The 21,839-nt window shown below is 41.3% G+C and overlaps 2 protein-coding genes across 6 annotated transcripts in view; both read left to right on the top strand.

Moving 5' to 3' along the window:
- Positions 1 to 288: 288 nt before the first annotated feature.
- Positions 289 to 14,494, top strand: LOC138121367 (tumor necrosis factor receptor superfamily member 1B-like). Its single transcript, XM_069034815.1, has 10 exons — positions 289 to 378; positions 5,872 to 5,974; positions 7,955 to 8,083; positions 9,167 to 9,316; positions 10,109 to 10,202; positions 10,284 to 10,471; positions 11,211 to 11,285; positions 11,828 to 11,865; positions 12,388 to 12,658; positions 13,239 to 14,494. Exons 1-10 carry the CDS (start codon positions 289 to 291, stop codon positions 13,535 to 13,537), a joined length of 1,437 nt encoding a protein of 478 aa, XP_068890916.1. The 3' UTR covers positions 13,538 to 14,494.
- Positions 14,495 to 15,758: 1,264 nt separating this feature from the next.
- Positions 15,759 to 21,839, top strand: part of VPS13D (vacuolar protein sorting 13 homolog D) — a 97,932-nt gene continuing 91,851 nt past the window's right edge. For all 5 annotated transcript variants that reach the window (XM_069034912.1, XM_069034916.1, XM_069034914.1 and 2 more), the window contains exons 1-8: positions 15,759 to 15,847; positions 18,286 to 18,454; positions 19,323 to 19,400; positions 19,626 to 19,816; positions 20,139 to 20,219; positions 20,559 to 20,675; positions 20,886 to 20,990; positions 21,331 to 21,501. In XM_069034912.1, coding sequence (XP_068891013.1) covers positions 18,358 to 18,454; positions 19,323 to 19,400; positions 19,626 to 19,816; positions 20,139 to 20,219; positions 20,559 to 20,675; positions 20,886 to 20,990; positions 21,331 to 21,501 — 840 coding nt within the window. In that variant the 5' untranslated portion in view covers positions 15,759 to 15,847; positions 18,286 to 18,357. The remainder of the gene's footprint in view (positions 15,848 to 18,285; positions 18,455 to 19,322; positions 19,401 to 19,625; positions 19,817 to 20,138; positions 20,220 to 20,558; positions 20,676 to 20,885; positions 20,991 to 21,330; positions 21,502 to 21,839) is intronic.

Genomic DNA, 21,839 nt, shown 5'->3' on the forward strand with positions numbered 1-21,839 from the left:
ACGAGTGACTGGTACGGTGAGTATTAATGAATATTGGAATGCTGCAAAGGTAACTTCGTACTGTGGGGCTAAGGAGTTGGACTTCAGTGATGCAACTCAGGGTGTTCTATGAATGGGGCTGAAGAAACCCTCCACACAAGCCGAGAGCCCCGTGTAAGCAGCTCCGATGTCCGGGCCGTGGGGACCGCATCCGCCGCCGCTCGGCCGTGCCCGGGGCGCTGCTCCCGGGGGCCGGACCCGTCCCGGGGTCGCGGGACCGCCCCCGCCCCGCCCCCGCACTCGGCGGCGATGGGGCTGCGCTGGGCGCTGCTCCCGGCGCTGCTCCCGGCGCTGCTCCCGGCGCTGACCCCGGCGCTGACCCGCGCCGCGGCCGGGCGGGTGAGCGGGGCCAGGCGGGGCGGGGGCTCTGCTCCAGGGGCGCTGCTCCAGGGGCGCTGCTCCAGGGGCGCTGCTCCAGGGGCGCTGGGAGCGCTGCAAAGCAGCAGGGGAAACGCGAGCGGGCCTCGCCTGATGCTGCCGCTCTGGAGGCGCGCGGCGAGCGGGCAGCGTCTCACTGCTGTGTGTGCGGTCTGCTTGGCACCTGTCGGCCCCTTGTCGCCTGTCTGTCCCTTGTCACCTGTCCCCTGCCCCTTGTCACATGTCTGTCCCTTGTCACCTCTGTGCCCCTGGGCTTGCGCTGGATTCGCTGTGATCTCTACAGCAACCTCAAGTCCCGCTCTTAAGACTGCTTCAAAGCTCAGCCTGTGCCCTTTGTCTGTGTCGTTGTTACTTCTTGGCTCCCCAAAGACTAATATTTTTTCCTGTATTTTCATCGGAAATGGGTTGATTTTGCAGGCTTGTTCGAATGTAAAAACTGTGGTGAGTGTCCTGGCAAGTGCAGAGTGTAAACCCCTATCTTTATTACATTGTTTACACAGGAAGAGCTTGTTGAGCTCCTTTGGTTCCCTAGAGCTCTTCCCAATTTAAATCGAAAAGCCTTTTAATTTACAGTGAAGATCTGATGTGCTGCAGCTGTTACTGTTCCCCTTCATTGCAGTGGTGACTGTCGTGTTCTATATCCAGCTGTACCACTGTTTGGCAGTGAGGGTTTGTAACTGTGTCAAAGAGCTCGATGGGATCTGTTTGCCTTTGGCTCTGTGTTTTCTGTACTGGTATATTGATAGCACTTTTCTGTCTGATTTTAAAATGTCCAGGATTGTGAAGATAAATATGGAAATGTTGCTGAGATGTCCAGGTCACTGTATTCTCATGGGATATTTATGTTATTTACATGTTTATTTAATCATAGGAATTTAGGCTGGATAAGACAAAGATTCACTGAAATCAGGTGAGGATGTCAGAATGTGTATTGAACCTGGAATTACACAATGGTCTTTTAAGGACTACTGGGTGCTATAGTAAGTTGATAATATATTAAAATAATTATTTTAACTGTTTCTCACTAATTTTTAATTCAGCTCTGGTTTTAAGGTGAGACTGTTTTGAACCTGATTTACTGGACACCTTGCAGTGGATAGCATAAAGCAGATAGAGAAGGGAGAGTCTCAGAATTGTAGCAGAACTTATTACCAGAATTTAAGTGTCAGGTTTTGTCATACTTCATGCTGATCAAGGGGCTTTGGTTCAAAAGGAATTAGCTCTTCTCTCACTCTAAACATGACCGAAACATAATGATAGAAATAATGACAGAAACTTTCAGCATCACTTTTAGCACTGGGACAAAATAAGGAAAAGCCTATATATACAGTTAGAAAAACAAATGCAGTAGTTTCAGAAATACCACATATGCCACAGAGCTGGAAAAAAACCCATTGCCTGTTATATCAATTTTTAACAGTGATTTGTTAAAGAAAACTTAGTTTATTTTTGAGGGAAACAAACTGGCAATGCAAGAGTTCTTGAGTGACACTACTTCTTGGGTTTTTTCTCATTCATCTGAAAGTCTCTGAAAGTTCCCAGCCTCAGTCCCTGTGTTAGACACAGGAACTGAACATCATTTTTGCCATTTTTTACAATTGAGTCACCAGAGTTATCAGAAATAGCCTGAAATTTTCAAACAGAAGAGCTGGTGAAATGTGTATGTTTTTCCAAATACATATGTAATAAAATGTACCTTGTCTTCCTACAAACTTGGACTTCTATAATTTTTGCGTGTTGTGAACAGCTTCCATATTCTGTGCATCTCCCTGCTTTCTCATTCTGAGAAGATGTTTTCATATTCTGGTGGTGAGTGGCAATGAAGTAGAATTCCTGGCAGTAAGCAAAGAGACACTGTTTTCTCAGGGAGGGGGAATGTGGAACTGTTAATCTGTTGGTGTGCGGCTGTGCAAGGACTCCTGCTTTATAGAAGTAAAGTGCAATATAGGATGGGAGAACAATTCACATAATGGACCATAATCTTTGAGAGAGATGTGCAGCACAGCAGCTTTGAAAGAAACTTTTTAGTGTGAGTAAAGTTGGCATAGCCCGATACAACTCCAGCTGATTTCGGAGACGCTGTTATCTGGTAACTAAACTTCAACAGAATTATTTTTGTAAATGAGAAGTTTAAATATTTTAGACAGAATTATATTTTTTGCTGTCTTCAGTAGGCCTGGTAGCTCAGCAGACAGTGTCTGTACCTCAAGTCCTTTCCATAGAAACAGATTTTACAACAGAGACCTCAGTGACTTCATTGTGGTTTCACATGCGTGAAGAACATTGTGCACAGATGTAGTTCCTCTTGAGACTCCTCTGATTGACAGCTTAAGTTTGAAGGCAAATGTATGAAAAGGAGACCAGTAGAAAAGTAGACATATGAGTTAGGATTAAAATAGATGCTTAAATATTGTTGTTTAAATGGCCTTGAGTGAAAATGTATGTTATGGAAATGGATTTTTATATATATTCATCCATCATGATAACATGTTTTATTTTCATTATGTAAGATACTTAAATTTAATTATACCTAAAGTCCTTTCAGTTGGTGTGGAGACTGCTGTTAGCCCACTCCTCTCCAGGGAGTCATCTGTATAGTGATCTCTGTAGTGCAAACAGGATAATGATCCAAACAATGCAGGAACTCCAGAGTCAGGAGTCACTGACTTTGTGTATGTAACTTCTTAGTTATTGCTTAATGCAGAGGCATTGCAAAAATCTCCCTAGTGAGTTACGAAGTCAAAGGCAAGCATAGTTTATCCATTTCTCTGCCAAAATGTGTTGCTTAATTTGATGTGCATAGAGCTAGACTAAATTTTGTGTTTCAGAATGTTTGTGCCTCTACTGATAGAATAACAGAATCACCAGGTTGGAAGGGACCTTCAAGATCACCGAGTCCAACCCATGCCCTAACACCACCTTGACTAAACCATGGCACTGGTTGTTTATTGTTGATTGGCCACATCCAGTCTTTTTTTAAACACATCCAAGGATGGTGACTCCACCGGGCTACCTCCCCAGGCAGATGATTCCAGAACTTTATGACTCTTTCAGTAAAAACTTTTTCCTAACGTCCAAGACAGATGAGGCATTTTATTTCTATTTGTACCTGTGAAATTAAATGAAGTCTTCCAAAGTCTTAATTTTGTTCATATAAATTTCTTTTAAGTCAGCTGCCATTAGACACTGCTAACTAAACTGATAAGCTCTAAGGCTGTAATGCAAAATCAGGTTAATTTCCCTTCACACAATCTGCTTGTAGAACATTGAATCACAGTAAAAACAGAGGATAAAATTAGGACCTGTGAGAGATACAAACACTAGCAAAATGCAAAGATTGTGAAATATAATATGGCCTCTACTCATCACTCTTTCAGCCCAAAGTAGCCAATGGATCTGGATGCCAGACAGAAATCTTATATGGCCCAACTCAGACTTTAGGATTGGTGACATTGCTAGAAAATTTGGGTCTTGTAGCAAAGAAATCCAGAAGAGTTTTAAAACTAGTAAAAGGCCTACACTTCCTCTGACAGATTTGACAGCTTTGATTAAACTAGTTTATGTTGGGAGTAGCTACTAAATGAATTGAATCCTTCCAGGGCAAACCAAACTGAGCATGCATTTGTACCTGTGTGTGCACAAATCGTAGCTAAGCCAGTCACAAGTCCCTTTTAGTTTCCCATCATGTTATTTGAGGACAGTTGGGAAGAAATTGTCAATTGTAAGTCACTGAGAGCCACAGCTCATCAGATAGAATTTCAGGGAGATTGTATTAGACAGTAGAGAGATCCTTCCAAGCACAACTTCAGAGAAACAGGCATGAACCCAGCAACTGACAGGTTTTCCTGTGTCTGTAGCTCCCTCCAGGGCAGGATTTACAACAGGCAGGGAAGAACATGAGATAAGAACTTTTTTCTTTGCCAGGAAGCCTCACCAGCAGGGTAATTTGTGATGTGGTTTATTGTATTTCTCCTTTTTTTTTTTTTCTCTGTTTGCTCTTGCAGTGAAGATTTATGTTTTGAAAAGGCTCTCAACTGCTTGTTTTAATGAAGTTGATCATAGTGACTACAAAAATGGGATGACAACATTTGATCTTTCCTCTTTTAATAAAAAAGTAACTTAAATGAAAAATACTTTTGATGAGAGCAGAGCCCTTTTCTCCTTCATCAGATTTTAGTTTCAGCTCAAGTTCATCATCCTGCAAACAGGATGATTTATCATTGTCCATCCTATGATATCTAAACTCAAGAAGACTTTTCTCTGCCTTCACATTCTCAGAAAAGGGTTTTTTTGACACTGACCATTGAGTAGGTTGACAAAATCCTGTTTCTGATCACAGGTAAATAAGAGGTAGAATATTTCAATGAGCTGCATGCTGAATTCCCTTTAAGCAATTGCTGAGGGTGGGAAACATTAGTCTCCTTTGTCAGTAATGTGAAGACACAACAGATATTCAACGTGTTTTTCAGTAACACGGAAGGATATTTTCATTACCGGCCTCCCAAGAGCTTGTTCCTGTTTTGATTTCTCTTTAGTAATGATTCCTCTAAATTTGTGTAGATTACACATGGAGCAATCAGATTGCAGAAAGCTGAGCAGTGTCACTTCCTTTTTAAACAGTGCCTTTCTGCTCTAGCAGGAAACTCATATGCTTGTCCTACCTAACAGGAGCCTTCTTTCAAGTAAGTGTATTTTTCCCTCTGAAAATAGTCGGCAAGTCATCAAATAATTTAACACTTGTTCGTTGAAGTCATTGAGCTGTGCTGATCAGTGTGAGCTGAAATCAGGCACCCTGTATTTCATGATTGTCTCTAATGCATTTAACCCGCATATTTGTCTGCACCTTCTGCAAAGGTGCTGCTTCTCAGAAGCAGCAGTGCAATTTTTGGAGGTGTAATTTTCAAAACATCAAGGCCTTTCTCGCTCAGGAAGGAATCACAGAGTATCTGGAAAGATAAAAGCCTTTTTTCCTTTTCTTTGGAAAGGTTGGCTGAAGTCTTTGAGCTACTTTGCAGTAAATGTTTCTCCCATAAACCCACACGTAGGAATTTAGGTTTCTCTGGTGTTTTGTCGGATGTTGTTTGAGCCATGGAAGCTGAGGATAAGGCACTCAGCTCTTTGGTTTGGGGGAGGCAGTAGTGACTGGATGTGATGTTAATCCCATAGTTCCACTGCACTCTTTTGAACCTAAAACTTGGAGAAATCACTTTGTTCATGATGGTGGATCTTTGAAAAACAAAGGAACCTCAAAAGAGTCGAAAGCAGCTTATTAGCTGTGCATTGCCCTGCAGCCTCTTGGCATCTGCTGTGTTCTGTTTCACTGGGGCTACACCGGTGCCTTAGAAAGGAAGGTGCTTGTAATTGCATTGGTCTTTAGGTATTTGTCTCTTTTGAGTCTCTAATTCAGGATCAGAATGGACTTGTGACCCATGACTACCCTTTGATTTCTCCTAGGAATACTCATTACCTTATACGCCACAGTTTGCACAATGCAATGATCCCAGCACCGAATTCTATGATGAAGAACTTAATAAATGCTGCAGCCAGTGCCCTCCAGGTAGGTCATAATTCAAACTATTACTTTACTCAGCCAAATTCTCCCAATTTTCAGATGATCATAGTGTATTTTGATTACTTATATATCTAAAGTGCATCAGATTTTTGCTGTGGTAATGCATTCTTTCTCAAAGACAACAAAACACTGTGACTGCAAAACACCTGCAAAAGAGACACATTGTCCATCAGAAGTGGAGTTCTCCTACAAGGTTAACCTGGCTGGGGCTTACCAGGAGGTAGGTTCTGAGCTTGTGTAAGCACAGCTCTTCATGAAGTTTTCATTAAATTAATTGAAGTAATTTTAGTCAACATTGGAGGGGGAGCAACAGCTCACTAAGGGAATTACAAAAATTAGGCAATGCAGACCCAAGCCCATTAATAAAAAATATATTGTAAAAAAGGGCATGAAGTAAAGCTTAGTTTCTGCACTATGATAGTATCACTTAGATAAGGGGCTTTCCATTGAACAGGTCAGTCTATCATTGCTCATTAAGGGAGTTTTGTTGTCTTTTATTGTAAATCAGACACTGCATAGCACTGTCAGACTGAGGACAGGACTGCAGACACTGTCTGCTCTGAGCTGTCATGTCTTATATGCCAGGGGTGATTATTAGTGACCTGTAGTTAGCAGAAGTCATTGTCTGTGGGTTTTGGGGTTGTTTTTAGGGAGTGGGATAGTAATGTTCTTTGGAGATTTTGGTAGTAGGGTTTTTGCAACAAGTTGTAACTATATTATATTAGATACAGCAAAAACCCTGCCCTTTTTTCCTCATTACATGCTGAGCAAAGAAAATTTTTCTCCATAAATGCTGATCTGTCAGATCCGGAAGTTTAAACAGGAAATCAGTATTTGCTGAAACAGCTGCAGTTTCTTGAATTAACTGAAATTATCTAGATAGATCTGTCAAACTTCCTTTGTTCATGACAGATGAAAGATGGTAATTCATAGGTAAAACTTTTCTGTTGTGTTATGTAGTGTTCAGTACTAAATCAGCGTAAATCATTAGCAGGATGTAGGATGCAGAATGTAAAGGTTCAAGTAAGTACAGGGAAAAACAAAGTCTTTGGAAAGAACTCATTTGGCTCACCTCCAGGGCCTATTCTTTTGAAAAACAGATTCTCCAAGCAGCTCCAAAATTTTTTCAGTGTTATTCCTGCTTTCTGAGTATGTTTTCCAGGATATTTCTGTAAAGGATATGAGACATGGATTTTTATCTTCTTTGTCCTTTCACATGAAAGGGAAATGGCAACTGATGTGTTTTCCTTTCTCCAAAATGAATATGTTGGAATTCATATTTACATGTTCCCACCACTGTACTAAGCTCTGTTAGTGGTGAGAAGCTTTGAAGAAACTATCTTTGATAGTTTTTAACTTTGTTTGGAATGCCAGTAGTTTCAGAAACTCCTGCTTGGCTCTGCTAAGGCTGGCTAGAGAGGTGAGGGAGAAAGTGTGAGCTCGTGTCCTCTACGTAGTGACAAGTGGTGAAGTTCTAATTCAGGTCTGTTTGTGATGGTACTTGATTTTGCCCTCTCTACTCACTGCCTTTAATAGCAGTTAGGGTCTCACCCAGGCACATCATTCTGTCATGTGCCTGACTTTGGGTGTGAAACACCTCCGTGTGTTCACCATAAAACAGCTTCTGTGAAGGTAAAATGTTTGGTTTATGTATTGTGGTAGCTGCACCTAAGTATGTGCTGTGGGGTTTTGTTCAGCAGTGAGGCTGCCTTGTTTTGAATGAGGCTGGAATTCACTGAACTGAATGTAGGAAAAGGGGTCAAACATGGGTGGACATAAATCAGACTTTCCCTGTAGAGACATGCAGTCCTCCTTTATATTAACAGTTTCTTGGTATATGATACCAATCTGATAGTGTCAGTGAAGGGAAGGGATTCTACAGCTAAGAATGAAACTTAAGTCCTAGTGATCTTTTCCTGTGAGATGCTTTCTCTATTTTGGTTTGCATTATTTTTGTTTTAATAGGTCAATATAGGACAGGGAGCTGCAGTCACACCGTGGACACAAAGTGCAGCCCCTGCAGACCTAAAACGTACACAGCGATCTGGAATCACTCTCCACAGTGCTTTGCTTGCTCACCACCCTGCAAGAAAGGTAGGCTTGGACTAGTAAAGAGGCTTGTTCAAAGACTGGGCTTGGTTTAACCTTGTCTTTTCTCCTAAGAAAACCAGGAGATTTTGTCAATCAGTTGTATAGTCCTCATGGTTTTGGAACGTGTAAGATTTAGGGATAAGAACCAAGGAAAAGTCTTGCAGGGAGCCCTGTCCCTTTTTTGTTTTTTAAGTCCTAAAAATGAGACACCGATCTTATATTATTAAAAGCTAAGACACTACATCACCAAAATAATTCCAAATGCCATCAGTAGAATAAGTTCCTTCTTATAACGTCCCATCAAGAGATCTTAAGACCTGACTTGGACACTGGTAAATGGATAATTACATTTCCAGCATCCTATCATTTCTCATTTTGTCTGCTGAAGTGACAACAGCAAACATAGGTTGTGATATTCCTCTCTTAATTTTATTTGTTTTGCAAAGCAGCAGTCAGTGAGAGCACACTGGTTCTATTCACTGAAGCAGCTTAACAGTACATAAAGTAGAACATTGTACCAACACCTGTACTTTGGGCACCTGCATTAATGAACTCAGCATGCTGTTCTCCATCATTTCTAGTGGAAATTGGTGTAGAACATTATATACTTGATTCACTGAGAAGTAAGTTTTAAGGATACAGTCTATGTTGAAAGGACCTTTGATCTCATCTAAATAGATAATCTTACAAAGCTGGATAATTACAATGTGGAAATGTCTGTAGTAAAATCTCCAAACACTTTAAATACAGTTACATAATCTGCACAGACTGAAAATCTCAGTATGGCCCCAGGTACTGCAGTGGTGAACGCAAATGGCCATGTTTGGGGTTATGACAAAATATAACACAACTGCAGGTACAGAGTTTTAAGTGTGCACTCTACAGATGCAAATTTCTCCTTGCCTGGAGAGAGAAAACTCTTCTGAAAATGTAGACATTGGGGCATATAACACATTTGATTTATGATGCTATACAAGCCCAAAACTTGTGGAATGTGAACATCACCTCATGTTCACTCGAAACATTGCAGGCTGTGATTTTAAATGTTGTCAATGACATCTTGCTTTGTTCTTGTTTTAAAACCAGGGCTTGTACAGAATCAAACGTGCACTAGGTCCCAGGACAGAGTCTGTAGCTGCCCACCCCACAAGTACTGTGTTTCCAAACTAGACGACTACTGCGAAGTGTGTAGAGCACATAAAAAGTGCGGCAAAGGTTACCGGGTTTCCAGAAAAGGTAATTTAATTTTGAACACTCTGCTTACTGAACACTTACTCTGGCCTAATTCCCTACACATGTGCATTCTTTTTAGGGTTTATTTTTACATTCTTAGCAAGTAGGCACTAAGCAGAGTAACAGTATTCTCCAGAGGTATATCCCAAGGGGCAACATGTTGCAATCTCTTACTTCATGTATCATAAAGTTCCCAATCCAACTTAATCTTCGTTTTGCTCTACTGTGTGATTTATTCTGTACAAGTGACTGAGATTCAAAACCACTTAATCACTCCTAAAATCCTTGAGACAGGGCTTCAGGTAGAATTTACTGTACGCCAATAAATAATGATGACTCCATGGTGTCCTGCAGAATTGATATGGTTTTATTAGTTGATGGAATCTACCACTCTAATAATATATCTGTCTCAAAATGACAAATAATTTTCAAACATTCGAAACACTGAACATTTAAAAAAAATTAGGAATCATTTGAGAAGATGGAGAACACAACACTATGGTAGTCAGTCAGTCAGGGACTAGTGAAAGAGCTCAGCTTTGTCTGCAGCACCACAATTTGAACCTTTTGGTGGGCTTTTAGTCCTTGAAAAAGATTGGCTATTAATGGCACCAAACTAACAGCTGGTTAATCTTCTCTTTGGGTTGGGTGCTTCAAGTGAATATCTTCTGTGAATAGTTATAGGCTGTATTTTTGCACTGCCTCTGTATCACTGCCAGGATCTCCTGCAGACCTTGATTATTCATTCTTGTTTCTCACCAGATGAGTAACTGGAGTTTTCCTCTTTGTTTAAAGGGACAGACAGCACAGACACAGAATGTAAACCTTGTCCTCCTGGCACGTTTTCCCCCGAGGAATCCTACAACACCAGCTGTACACCCCATACCATGTGAGCCAGTGTTCTGTCCAAAGTGGCCTTAACTGTGCAGGGCTTTCTGTCTTTCCTGACTTCTCTTTCTGTCTCTTGCAGTTGTAAATCAGTGGTTGTTCCTGGGAACAGCAGGAATGACACTATTTGCAGTGACTCAGGAACAGCCACAGTTCTGCCTCACACCATTTTGAACCTACTCCTGACCCAAAGCTCAGCTTCCCACAAACCTGAAATAATAACTCAGCCTGTCACGTTAAACTCTGTACCTGACCTGTCCCACATCACCGGTGAGCTTTAACTCATTTAAAGTCACTTTTGTCTGCTTGGGAACCAAGTTTATATTTAGTTCTCAGTGTCTTTCCAAGACCAGTCACCTGTATCCAAAGAGAACCTCAGAAGAACTCAATTAATTCAATGTGACACTGCTTGTAGTGAGCTGCATTTTTACCTGTGCATTTGCACTATCCTAGTACTTGTAAATCTGAAAGTACTTCTAAAAAAACCCCGAACTAGATTATATAAGGCATCTCCTGAGAATTGTTGCTATAGCTGGTAGAAAAGGTATCTTATATTCTGGACTGAGGCAAACCTGACCTGGTGAGAGGTCTTTGGAGTCTTCTGTCAGCCTTTCCTGAGACAGGAGGTCCTGACAGCATTCCCAGGTTGGATGTGTTCTCTCCTGTTCACAGCCCATCCAGAAGGCAGAGATGTTTAGGAGCATTCTGAGCTACCTTGCCTTGTATGTGACAAACTCTTGCTTGCCTGGAGAAATACCTTTTGTTACCAAGGCCAAAACTCTGTCCTCCCTTTTCAGGAGAGGAGAATTCATTTTTATGAAATGGTAATGACTGGAATGAGACTTTGGTATCTGACAATTAGGGCATCAAATATGAATGTCAGACATACACAATACTTGTAAATTTAGCTTTTGTAGGCATGGGCAGAAACTACAAAACTGCCTTTTTCTAATTAGATCCTTTGTTAGATCAACTTGCTAAATAATTTCTCCTCTTTATTTATTTTCAGGAGCAGTAGCAGGGCCACTGTTATTGGTCCTGATAATTGCTATATTGGGGTATTGCTTAGTCTCAAAAAAAAAAGGTAAGATTCATTAAATGAAAACAAGCAAATCTGTAAAAACTGGGAAGTCACCTTATTTCCCATTAACTTGAGCCTGGTGGTTGATTGAAGTTAGTGTCTTAGAAGATGCCAGCTTTCTTCAAATCTGTCTTGTTCCTCAGATTTTAGGTAATTGTCTAAACACACAAAAGCCTTGGAGTTGGACAACTGTGCAACAATTGTGCTTCTACTGGAGCTTGTTAAATATTTGGTACTTCATCGTTTAAATATTAGACAATTTCAGGTGTCATAATTAAACTGTGGTTTATTGTCAACAATACCTTTTCTCAGTGACACTATACAAGCAAAATTATGAATTCATGCAGAAGCTTCTCTTTGCTTCCTGGCTAAATTTAAGTCACAAAATTAATACAATACAGCTTTCAATGTTTTCAAACTGTCTGTAATAAGTGTACATTTGGAGTTTATTCCAGGAGCATGGGATCACTCAGCCTAGTTTAGGGTGCAGCTGTTGCAAATGGGACAGGTTTGGGTGCTAATGAACTGTCTTTGCTCACTTGCAGCCCTTGTGTACTCTGCACCAGCTACAGAAGCAGATTTGGTGAGCGTCTTCTCTTTCCATCTCTTCCATTTCTTCAAAAGTTATACAGAAATCATAAATTCTCACCTAATTACAAGTAGAAGAAAACTGCACAGCAGGAAGAAAACTGGAGTGAGAATGGGGTGGTTTGGTCCCCAAGCCAGGGTGTAAGATGTACCTTATATACCCAAATAATGTCCCACCCTCACTTTGTGTGAGGCTAAAAACAGCAGTAAAACACAGGTGGGGTTTGGAAAACCAGATTTTACAGCCTTTGGTCCCTAAGTAATCAGAGTAGTGCTGTGGGTGCCTTCAGGAGATGGGTTCATTTTGTTGAACCCCTAATGAGATGTTACGAATTTTACTTACAGTCATCACTATGCAAATGAAAATAATTATAGAATGGCTTGGGTTGGAAGGGACCTTAAAGCTCCTCTAGTTCCAGTCATCAGTGGTTTCTTTAGCTGCCAAAATACTGACCAAAAAGTGGGCTTTTTTTTTTTTTAAAGATTAACGTTTTGCATTTCTCTGCAAATGTTCTAGCCTTTTCCCCCTCCAGAAAAACAGTGTGACAAAAAAGTGAGAGATACAGAATTGCAGAACTCTAGGAGTTCTGAACAGGAGCAACAGCATCTCTTGGAAACTTCTGAATCCAGCAGTAGCATCCTGAATAATCCAACTGGATCTGCAAGCATCAGTGTAATAAATAAAAAGAATGATGAAAAAAAAACCCCAGAAGGATTTCAGCAGCAACATTCACCTCCAGAAGGTTCTAAACTCCACAGTGGAGACAGACAAAGCTCTGCGAGTTCTGGTAGGAATGATTCTGAATGATCCAGAACCTCTTGAAATTTGATTATCAGTTATGAATCTTTTTTAGCAGAAGTTTAAATGGCAGGATAAAACATATGAGTCTGGTTCAGCAGAGAGAAAATTTAGTAGCTTTTGAAAAGAAAAAGTGATTGTTTTAAGTTGCCACCCTGAGACAGTAAAGAGAGAGTTTTCTCAGTGGAGAAACAGGTATTTAGGGACTAGGGGATCACATAGTTGGCACTTACCTGTGAGTGGAAGTAGGAGTCGAAGGGAGCAGTAATAAAAGAACATTGTCAATAGCATTTGAAATGACAACAGATGGGCAAGGAATTGTTTGCAATCCAGGGCTCTGCATTCGTTTTTGTAGCCTTTATTTCTGGGGTGATATGTGGATTTTACGGTACCAGTAAAACCCACTAAAATGTTACAGAACCAACTCCACCCACTTGACTAAATTAAGTGAAGGAAAAAGATATTGAGTGTCTATTTTAACTGTAGGTCAAAGAGCTGGATAAAGAATCCAACTGTCCCATTCTGGTTTCATTCTTCCATGTTTAATGTGTTTTATGTTTATTTGACAGAACATTCTGGTAACGGAGGAACGCAGGTGAATGTGACGTGTATTGTTAAGTTTTGCAGCCCCGACTGCAGCTCCCAGTGCCCCGAGCAGACTAGTTCAACTAGAAGGGATTATGGAAGCACTCCCTGTTATTCCCCAACAGGGGAAGAAACTCCCCTTTCAAAAGAAGAAAATGCCTTGAAAAAAGAAACTGAAATTCACATCGCAGTGGAAAATGAGAACAATTTACTTCAAGACTTACTTCCACAAGAAAAGAAGGTTCCTCTGGGTATTCAAGATGCTGGGATGAAAACCAGTTAAAGGAAATTACAGATCATATGCTGATTAACTGATAAAATTAATCAAACAGTCTCTGGTTTTATAAAACAAACATCATGGTAAATGTAGCTTTCTTAAAGAGATTTGAAATTTCAGATGAATATAGACACTGATGCTTTTGAAGTTTCCAGTCTCTTCTGTCACTTTGCAGTTTAAAAGACAAAGCATTCAAATTTTTTAAAATTGAATGGCCAGCTCCTCCCTTTCTTCAGTGATACTCCAGAAGGACCTTTATGAGACTTGAAAAGGAACATTTTTCGAACTTTATGCCATTAAGTTTTCTCCTGAGACTTCTTGTGGTGATAATTTGGGTTCAGGTCTGCCACATTCCAAGAACATGGCTGTGACCAGCACTTCTAAGGGACTGGAGTTAATTTATCATTCTTTCACTGCTCAGGAATCATCCATTTGATTTGAATTTTAAAGCTTTTGCATTCAGTTTCCTATCCCCTATCTTAGTTATCTTTGGAAATATCCTCCTGGATATTTCTTTCGTTATTACAGTTTGTTTTTTCTCATTATCAGACCAAATTTCTCAAGTACATACAGGGTATCAGGAAGTGAAATCTTTTACACAAGCTTTTTTTTACAACTAAAATTACAACTGTTGTGTCTAAACAACAGCATTTCATTCCCTGTATGTAGTTCATTTTGTTTTAGAAGGGAAAACCTAGACTGAACTGTTGTTATCTTGGAGTAGGAAGTAAGTTCCTTTTGTTGACAACTCTAGAGTTTGTCACCTTTGTGTCCTGGCTGATGTAACATGTTTCCCCAATTGATCCTGACCTCATTTTTGAGGTAAACCATAAATCCAAAGTATTTTCCCTGTGTTCAGTGACTATTAGAGCAGATCCCTGTGATTATCTTTGTCAGATAGCTCACTGCCCTCAGGTGGCAGAGCATCATCCATAATAAAGGGAATTTACTGAAACCTCAGAACCTGAAAATCCTGTTCTCCTTCACTGCTTGATGACGCTGGAGCTCCAACCACCTCTTACAGCAAATTAGTGGAGGTTCTCCTTGAATTAAGTGGTTTGGAAGCCAATATTTAGAAACCCACTTCCCATAAATATATTTTACATCTGTGATTTAACTGTCAATTGTGGTGGCTGTGTTCAACCAGAATCTGCAATCCAGAGTCTGAATCCCATGGGAGTGAAGTCATACAGTGACACGTAACTCTTATGCCATAAAAACACTGTTGGACTATGTGATCACTGTACTTCCCACTGAACTGTCCTAATCTATCTCAAGATAGACACAGTGCTTGTTTCTGAGGCCTGAGACATAAAAGGATCTTTTGGAATAACATTTATTCTATTGCTACAAAAGAGTATGAAGGTGTTGAAAATACAGATTTTAAACTTCCACAAAAGTTATGAGGTTGCTGATATTATTTCTGGAACTGGGAAACGACAAACAGGTCTGTAGTTCTACTATGAAGAAACTTTTTACAAATGTGTACTAAACTTAGGCTTGAAGGTAGTTTTCAGGAGACTTTGAAAATGGGCACATTGAAACTACTACAGAACTGAAAGATTTAGGCAAGAACATAATTTTTCACAGCACTTTGAACGTCTTGTGCTGTAATATTTCTGTCATTTTTTCTCCGTCAGCTCCCGTTATTGGGGCCATACTGAAGCAGCAAAGGAAGATTTTTGAAGAAGTTTAAAAACGTTAAAAAAGAGGATCCTGTTAAAATAGTTAATTTACTGAGTTTTCAAATTAAGGAGCTGTCACAGAGGGAAAAGCCATGTTTTATGTTGGAAGTGGGAAAAATGAGCTTGCATTTGCTTATAAAAATAATGAAAAAACCAAACCAAAACGAGAAACATATCTTTTTATAGATATATGTATCGTCAAGTTTCCTGACCTCTTTATTAAATAAAATTCGGATTTCAGCGTGGCTCTCTCACTGCACAGGTTACCTGTTGCAGCTGGCCGAGCGCACTGAGGCTGTTACTGAGGAGCCGCTGTTCCTGCAGCCTGCGGGGCACTGCCTGCGGGGGCCTCTGCCGCTGCTTCTCTTCAGCCTGGCTGGCCCAGGGCCCCGCGCGGGCCTCGGTCGCTTTTCGGCCCCAAACCCGCCCGCTTTCAGCCCATTCCAGGGCCGGGCCTGCCCTGGCCTGGCCTCCCCGTCTGGCCGCGGTCCGGGCCCCGCCCCAGGGGCGTTACCGGGCCCCGCCCGCAGGGGGCGGTGCCGCCGCCCCATCGATCGCTCGGCGCTCCCGCACCCGGGCGCGCCCCCGCGACGGCCCGGCGCGCGCCCGCCGCCCCCCGCTCGGAGCGCAGGTGAGTCCGGGGCTCCCGAGGGGGCCCCCGGGGGGCACAGGGAGAACTCGGGGTACCCTCGGCCCCGCTGCCCTTCCCTCCTGCGTCAGCCGCCGCTCCCTCTCTGCGGGTCCGGCATGAGGGGCCCCTCCCTACCGCACGCCGCTAGCGGCGCCCCGCCCCGCCCCGGGGTGGGTGGGCGAGGGGCGGCCGCGGTGCGTCCGGGTCCTTGCGCCCACCGCGGGGCGGGGAGGGCAGCGCTGGCCCGGCCGCGGGGGTCTCAGCCTCGCGGTGGGGCCTGGGGGTCCCTCAGGGCCTCCCCGCCCGGCGCGGGCCGTTCGCCGCCTCACGGTGCCCGGGGCTCCCGCGGGGCTCCCCCGGGGTCCGTCCCGCTCCGCCGGGCAAGGTGACCTTTCGCTTCCTCCCCGGCACGCGGTGCGAGCGCACAGGTCTGTGCTGCCGATGCCTCGTGTCCCCGGCACTGCCCCGGGGGCTCCTTCCCGCCCGGTTTTGGGTACCGGGGCGCTGCAAGAGCCCCCCGGCCCTCCCGCCGCTGCCCTGACACCTGTCCCGGCTCCGCGGCTCCAGAGCTTGCTCTGCCTCCCCTGCGGAATATCGCATCCTTTTTTCAGAAAAAAAAGGAGCTCGCTTTGAGCCAGGGCCTGGTTTGGGCTTTGGTTCTCACCCTGACGGTTCTTTTTGTACTGTGTGTGTTAAGGAAATTACAAGACTGTCATTGAAAATACGAGCCTTGTTTTAATTCCCAGGGCAGCACTGGGAAGCTCAGCAGTGCACTACAGAGCTAAAAATATAAAAGCCTTAAAACATTTGAAAGATTCCTATATGGTTAGTTATGTCCCACGAGTTTAGGTTAAGGACGTGATGTACTTTATTTACAGTTTTTAGGGTGACTTCAGGTATGGTTCATGCACCAGAGGGTTTCAGTCACTGGGATGTTGATCTCTGCTGTGCTTAAATGTTTCTTCAAGATCTTTTCTCTGCTTCGGTTCCAAACACTGGGAGATTCCTTTTTTAATTGACTTTTTTTTTTTTAATGACAGTGTAACAAAGATGACTGTATATGCTTTTGTTTGATCTTGAGCTTGTTATCACTTTTATTAGAATAAAAACCTATAATATAAGCTAGTGACCCAAGAGAATGAATGCTTAGTCTTTATTTTGTGGAATAATAGTATTTTTTTTGAAAATTGTTGAGAAATTTTACAAAGGCAAAACTGTTAAAGGCATTTTATGTGAAGTCACATGCCTGAGTTGAATCGGACTTGCCTGTGCTATTTTCTGTTTCATTCTTCAGGACAACCTAGTTTCACTTTCAGCCTTTAGAAAAAGCCTTTCATTACTTCCTAGGTTCTGGTTATTTAATTTAACTATTAGTTAAATATTTTCACTATCTTTTTAAAAAAGAAATAAAAGTTTAAATGGGGCTGCCTAGAATCAAGCAAACCTCATAATGAGAAAACTCCAAATCTTAATGTAAAATTTAAAATGTGACTCTTGAGGTTGTCATTTCCGTCTATTGTCAGCTATAAATAAAGAATGTATTTTGCTTTTCTGCTTTGTAGAATTCAATGGTTTAGGCAGGTACATGGGATTAGGAGAGTTTTTTAAACACAAAATTGATACATTTATTCCATTCTAACCTCAAGAAATGGCCTGCATACTTTTTTCCTTACTGTACCAGCTTCACCCTGCCCTTGCAGGAGCTACGAGTAGTTTTGCAATTCAGTGGTTAAAAAGTTGAGCAGGGACTTCGGGATTTTAATGCTCTGATTACCACAGAAGTTGAAACAGAAATGTCTGGAGAAGAGTGAAGGGGAATGTTCAGGAACGAGACCGGTGGTGCTTCTCTGATGTAGCTTTTTCCCTCTTCAGTGCAATAACCTCTGCTGCCACTTTGAAAACCTGTTGGAGTAACTGTTGATGAGCTATTTTTGGGGCTCATATCTGATTACTTCCCACACATACACACTCCCAAAAAGGGGTTGAGTAGGGTGAGTTGCTTCACAGATGTTGTGTAAGAATTCTACAAAAATACAGTGGGCTTCAGGCTGCTACTTCAGACCAGGCTGCCAAACCCAGCATGGTGAAAATACTGGCAGCAGAGGAGGCCAGTGCAAACTTCAGATCAGCCTTTCCTTTTCTGGAGGAGGATTGTAGATTTGCCTTGTTGATTATTGCAACAAGATGTAATGTTTTGGTTAGAAAAAGGATGGAAAGGTGAACTTTATGTGCAAATGGGAGTGGTGTGTAATCACCAGATCTCTATATGAAGCTGATTTGACACTTAAAGGTCATAGGATAAAGCTTTTCTAAGGTAGAAATAAACCCTTAGTGCTTTTACTTCTCTTTAGCTAGATCAAGGCAGGAATTGAAGTGACAATTCTTGTGTTGAGAGTGGATATTTCAGACAATAATTTTCTTGTTTTTTCTTCTTTCAGACTGCAACTAATTATGGAAGAGAAATCCAGAAAATGACAGAAAAGCATTAGTTTTCGTCTTCTAGGACAGTCATGTTGGAAGGATTGGTAGCCTGGGTCCTTAACACCTACTTGGGCAAATATGTCAATAACCTGAACACAGACCAACTTTCAGTGGCACTTCTAAAGGGTGAGGGAGGCTTTGTGGTATTTTCTGTACTGTTTTCATATTGTGATTTAGAAAAGTGTTATGTTTTTGTAATAACTGGAGGGTGGAATAGAAATAATCACTTAATATTGTGGTTAATCTTTATATAAACCGTTTTAATACAGAGTTTGGTGCTAGAACTTTACAATAAATAGTAAATGACCTTATGTTCTTTGTTGCTTTTTATCAACACTCTTAAACCAATTTACATAAAATTTTCAGAAGTATGCTTAGCTATCTTAGCATGTTGAATTTATGTCATTTTTTCTTGGTACAGTGCAGTAACTTTCCTGTCAAGGGACCATGGCAGAAGTGTCCTCCAGCCTCTTCCTTTTTGTTGCTCGTAGTTACTCCCCTGTAATCTGGTTTGTGTCATGTTGCATCCAGGAGTTTTGTACTTTGTACAGAGTCCTCAAATCAATGCTTTTTGTTCACCCTTTGCCGCTGTTATCTGCTGCTTCTGGTGAGAATGTTTTGTAATACTCCAAGGCTTTTCTGTGTGTGCTTTTTACAATACTAAGAAAATAAATATCTCTTTTGAAAAGACAATAAGGAGAGGTTTTGTCTGGGGCTACAACAAAGTTCAGATCTAGAACCTCACAGAAGATTCCTTCTGGATGACCTCATCAAGTAGTTTGAGCACATGACATTGGAAAATTAACAAGTGTATTAAGTAACCGTTGTGATCGTAACACAATCTGAAGTGTTAGGTTGGCTGTTCTTGTTAAATCCCATTTAATTTTAAAAAGACGCAAACAATGCCTGTCGTTTTAGGCTTATAGTTGTAAAGTTGGCTTTTTTTAACATAGTTTTATTTAGCAGACTTGTCTTTTTCTTCTGCTTTGTATAGGTGCTGTTGAATTGGAAAACTTGCCACTAAAAAAAGATGCCTTAAAGGAGCTGGAATTACCATTTGAAGTAAAGGCAGGTTTGTATTTTGCTTGTGTATGCAGGACAGATGTTTCTAAAGAGAAAGTACTGCATGTTTTAGAGGACCTGTGAGTCAGAGGCTTGAACAAACGAGGTAGCCTGATTTTTAGGTTATTTCTGTTCTAGCTTGTTTGTTTTTTACATCACTTTTTCCTTGAGGATTTTCAAGGGTGATAAAGTAAATTTTCACAGGAATCTGATAGTGTCTGTTTTGTTTATTCAGGTTTCATTGGCAAAATAACACTACAGATCCCTTTTTATCGTCCACATGTGGATCCATGGGTGATATCTGTTTCAAAACTGCACTTAATTGGTGCACCAGAAAAAAGAGAAAAGTTTGATGAGGAAAGGGAAAAGTTGCAAGAGAGAGAACACAAGAAAGCCCTTCTGCTGGCACTTGAAGAAAAATGGAAGGTGAGTCAAGCTTGTGTTTCATGGTGAAGAAACCTCTGTGGTGGATGGATTGTACTCTAAGTCTCCTAACGAGAGAGAACAAATGCACAGGAAATGGAGTTAGAATTTGATTTGTGCATGCTGACTGACATAGTGCAACTTCTACCCCACCACCCCTCACCATTATGTCATATATTGCACATATGTCGGAGATATGTAAATATCTTAACTTGTTTATTTTTTCTTTATCCCTGTTAACAGTGATTTCAGTGTAACAAAGTATATTGTCTCCTCACCAGCTGTTACAGTGGTTAGTAATGTTTATCCATGTTTGCTCTTACAGAAAGAACAACAACAGAAAGGGGAGTCTTACTGGTACTCAGTTACCGCATCTGTAGTCACGAGAATTGTAGAAAACATCGAAGTAAGTCTGTGCTTTCGAGTGGTTGGCAGTTACACATTTGCCTTTAAAATGGAGAATAATTGTAGGATAGCAAAAAAAAGTACATTGGTACAGTGTGTTGTGAAAGTGGCTCATTTTTGGGAGAAGGGCAGGGACTGATGGTGTCTGAGGAGAAGGTAGAACTGGGGAGTACAAAAACAGAAATGAGGAATAGGGTTTCTCTTAGGTTAAATATCTAGTAGAAATCAGTTGGAAAATTGCAGAAATTAAGTATTAAATTGCTCCAGCATTAATGAAAAGTACTACTGTCTGCCATAATGATGTAAATAGTATCTTTAGTAATGTCTTTTTTCTGTCCAGTTAAAAATCCAGGATGTGCATTTGAGGTTTGAAGATGGTGTCACAAATCCCTCACAGCCATTTGCGTTTGGCATCTGCATCAAAAATGTGTCAATGCAAAATGCAGTGTTTGAACCAGTAAGTGCAATTTGTGCATACAAGAGCAGCTCAGATGGGATGCTGCGTTTTATGGGTGCTAGTAAATACTCAGTAAAACACAGCATTTTAATAACCTTTTGGTTGTTGTAATGAATTGAGCATTTCATCTTTTTTATTTGGTATGTAGAGCTAAAAACTACATGGCACATGGTATGTGATCTTGACTTTACTCCACTTCTTCTACTCCAGGTGGAGAAGCTGATGAGGAAAAAACAGATGGATGTTGCTGATTTCAGTGTTTATTGGGATACCAGTTGCACTTTACTGGGTGACCTTCCTCCTGGGCAGCTACAGGTACATGAGAGAAGTTTTGCATATGAAAGAGAGGTTGTTGTTACTCTCCTTTCTGTACTGCAGACCTGACTGGTGTAGAATTTATTGGATCTGGTCTTTTAAGAGCAACAGAAGTCTATAGTTTCATGCTTTAGTGATAGGATACATGTGCGATCCACAAAGGCTGTGCTGTGAAATAGCTTGTTTTACTTTTGAAGAGAGAATGTGTTCAATAAATTTTTTCCAATGGACTGGCCTGTTAGTAAAGTACATTCTAGTACATGAAACCTGTGCATCCTAATGACACCATGACACCGTTGTACACTCATGTCTTAGAGAGTAATTTGCTTGTAACCCCCAGGAAGCAATGGATAGAAGTATGGAAAGTCGTGACCATAATTACATCATGGAGCCTGTCTGCACTTCTGCTCTTCTCAAGAGAAATTGTTCTAAGGAGCCTTTAAGATCCCGCCATGCTCCACGCCTGGAATGTGACATTCAGCTTGAGACGATACCCCTGAAGCTCTCCCAGGTAAATAACAACCATGTACTTGTCAGTAACTGGAACAGATATCATAAAACTGTGGCAGTGTTTGTGACAGCTTAAATGCTATTATTGTAGCCTAACATTAATACTTTCTGAAAGATTTTATTTGAGAGGCAGCTCAAAGAGATATATTGAATAGGTTGTTCTAAAGTCAAGCATTCAAAATTATTTATTTACTTTACTGAAACCAATTACTGCAAAAAGAATTAAATTGTTATTTGTTTCTTGTAGTAATAGGAAGGGTGCATTGGGGGGGGGTTGATCTGTACAATGTACAGTAGCAGCTGATGTTATGTTGATAACCTGACATGGAAGATTTCATT

Source organism: Aphelocoma coerulescens, chromosome 21 (assembly GCF_041296385.1).
Source record: "Aphelocoma coerulescens isolate FSJ_1873_10779 chromosome 21, UR_Acoe_1.0, whole genome shotgun sequence".
Taxonomy (NCBI): Eukaryota; Metazoa; Chordata; class Aves; order Passeriformes; family Corvidae; genus Aphelocoma; species Aphelocoma coerulescens.

Excerpts from the sequence above, each read along its gene's own strand:
- LOC138121367 (XM_069034815.1), top strand. The coding sequence starts at position 289 with ATGGGGCTGCGCTGGGCGCTGCTCCCGGCGCTGCTCCCGGCGCTGCTC. Across the intron at positions 379-5,871 it reads CCCGCGCCGCGGCCGGGCGG|GAATACTCATTACCTTATAC; the intron begins GTGAGCGGGGCC and ends GATTTCTCCTAG. Across the intron at positions 8,084-9,166 it reads CTCACCACCCTGCAAGAAAG|GGCTTGTACAGAATCAAACG; the intron begins GTAGGCTTGGAC and ends TTTTAAAACCAG.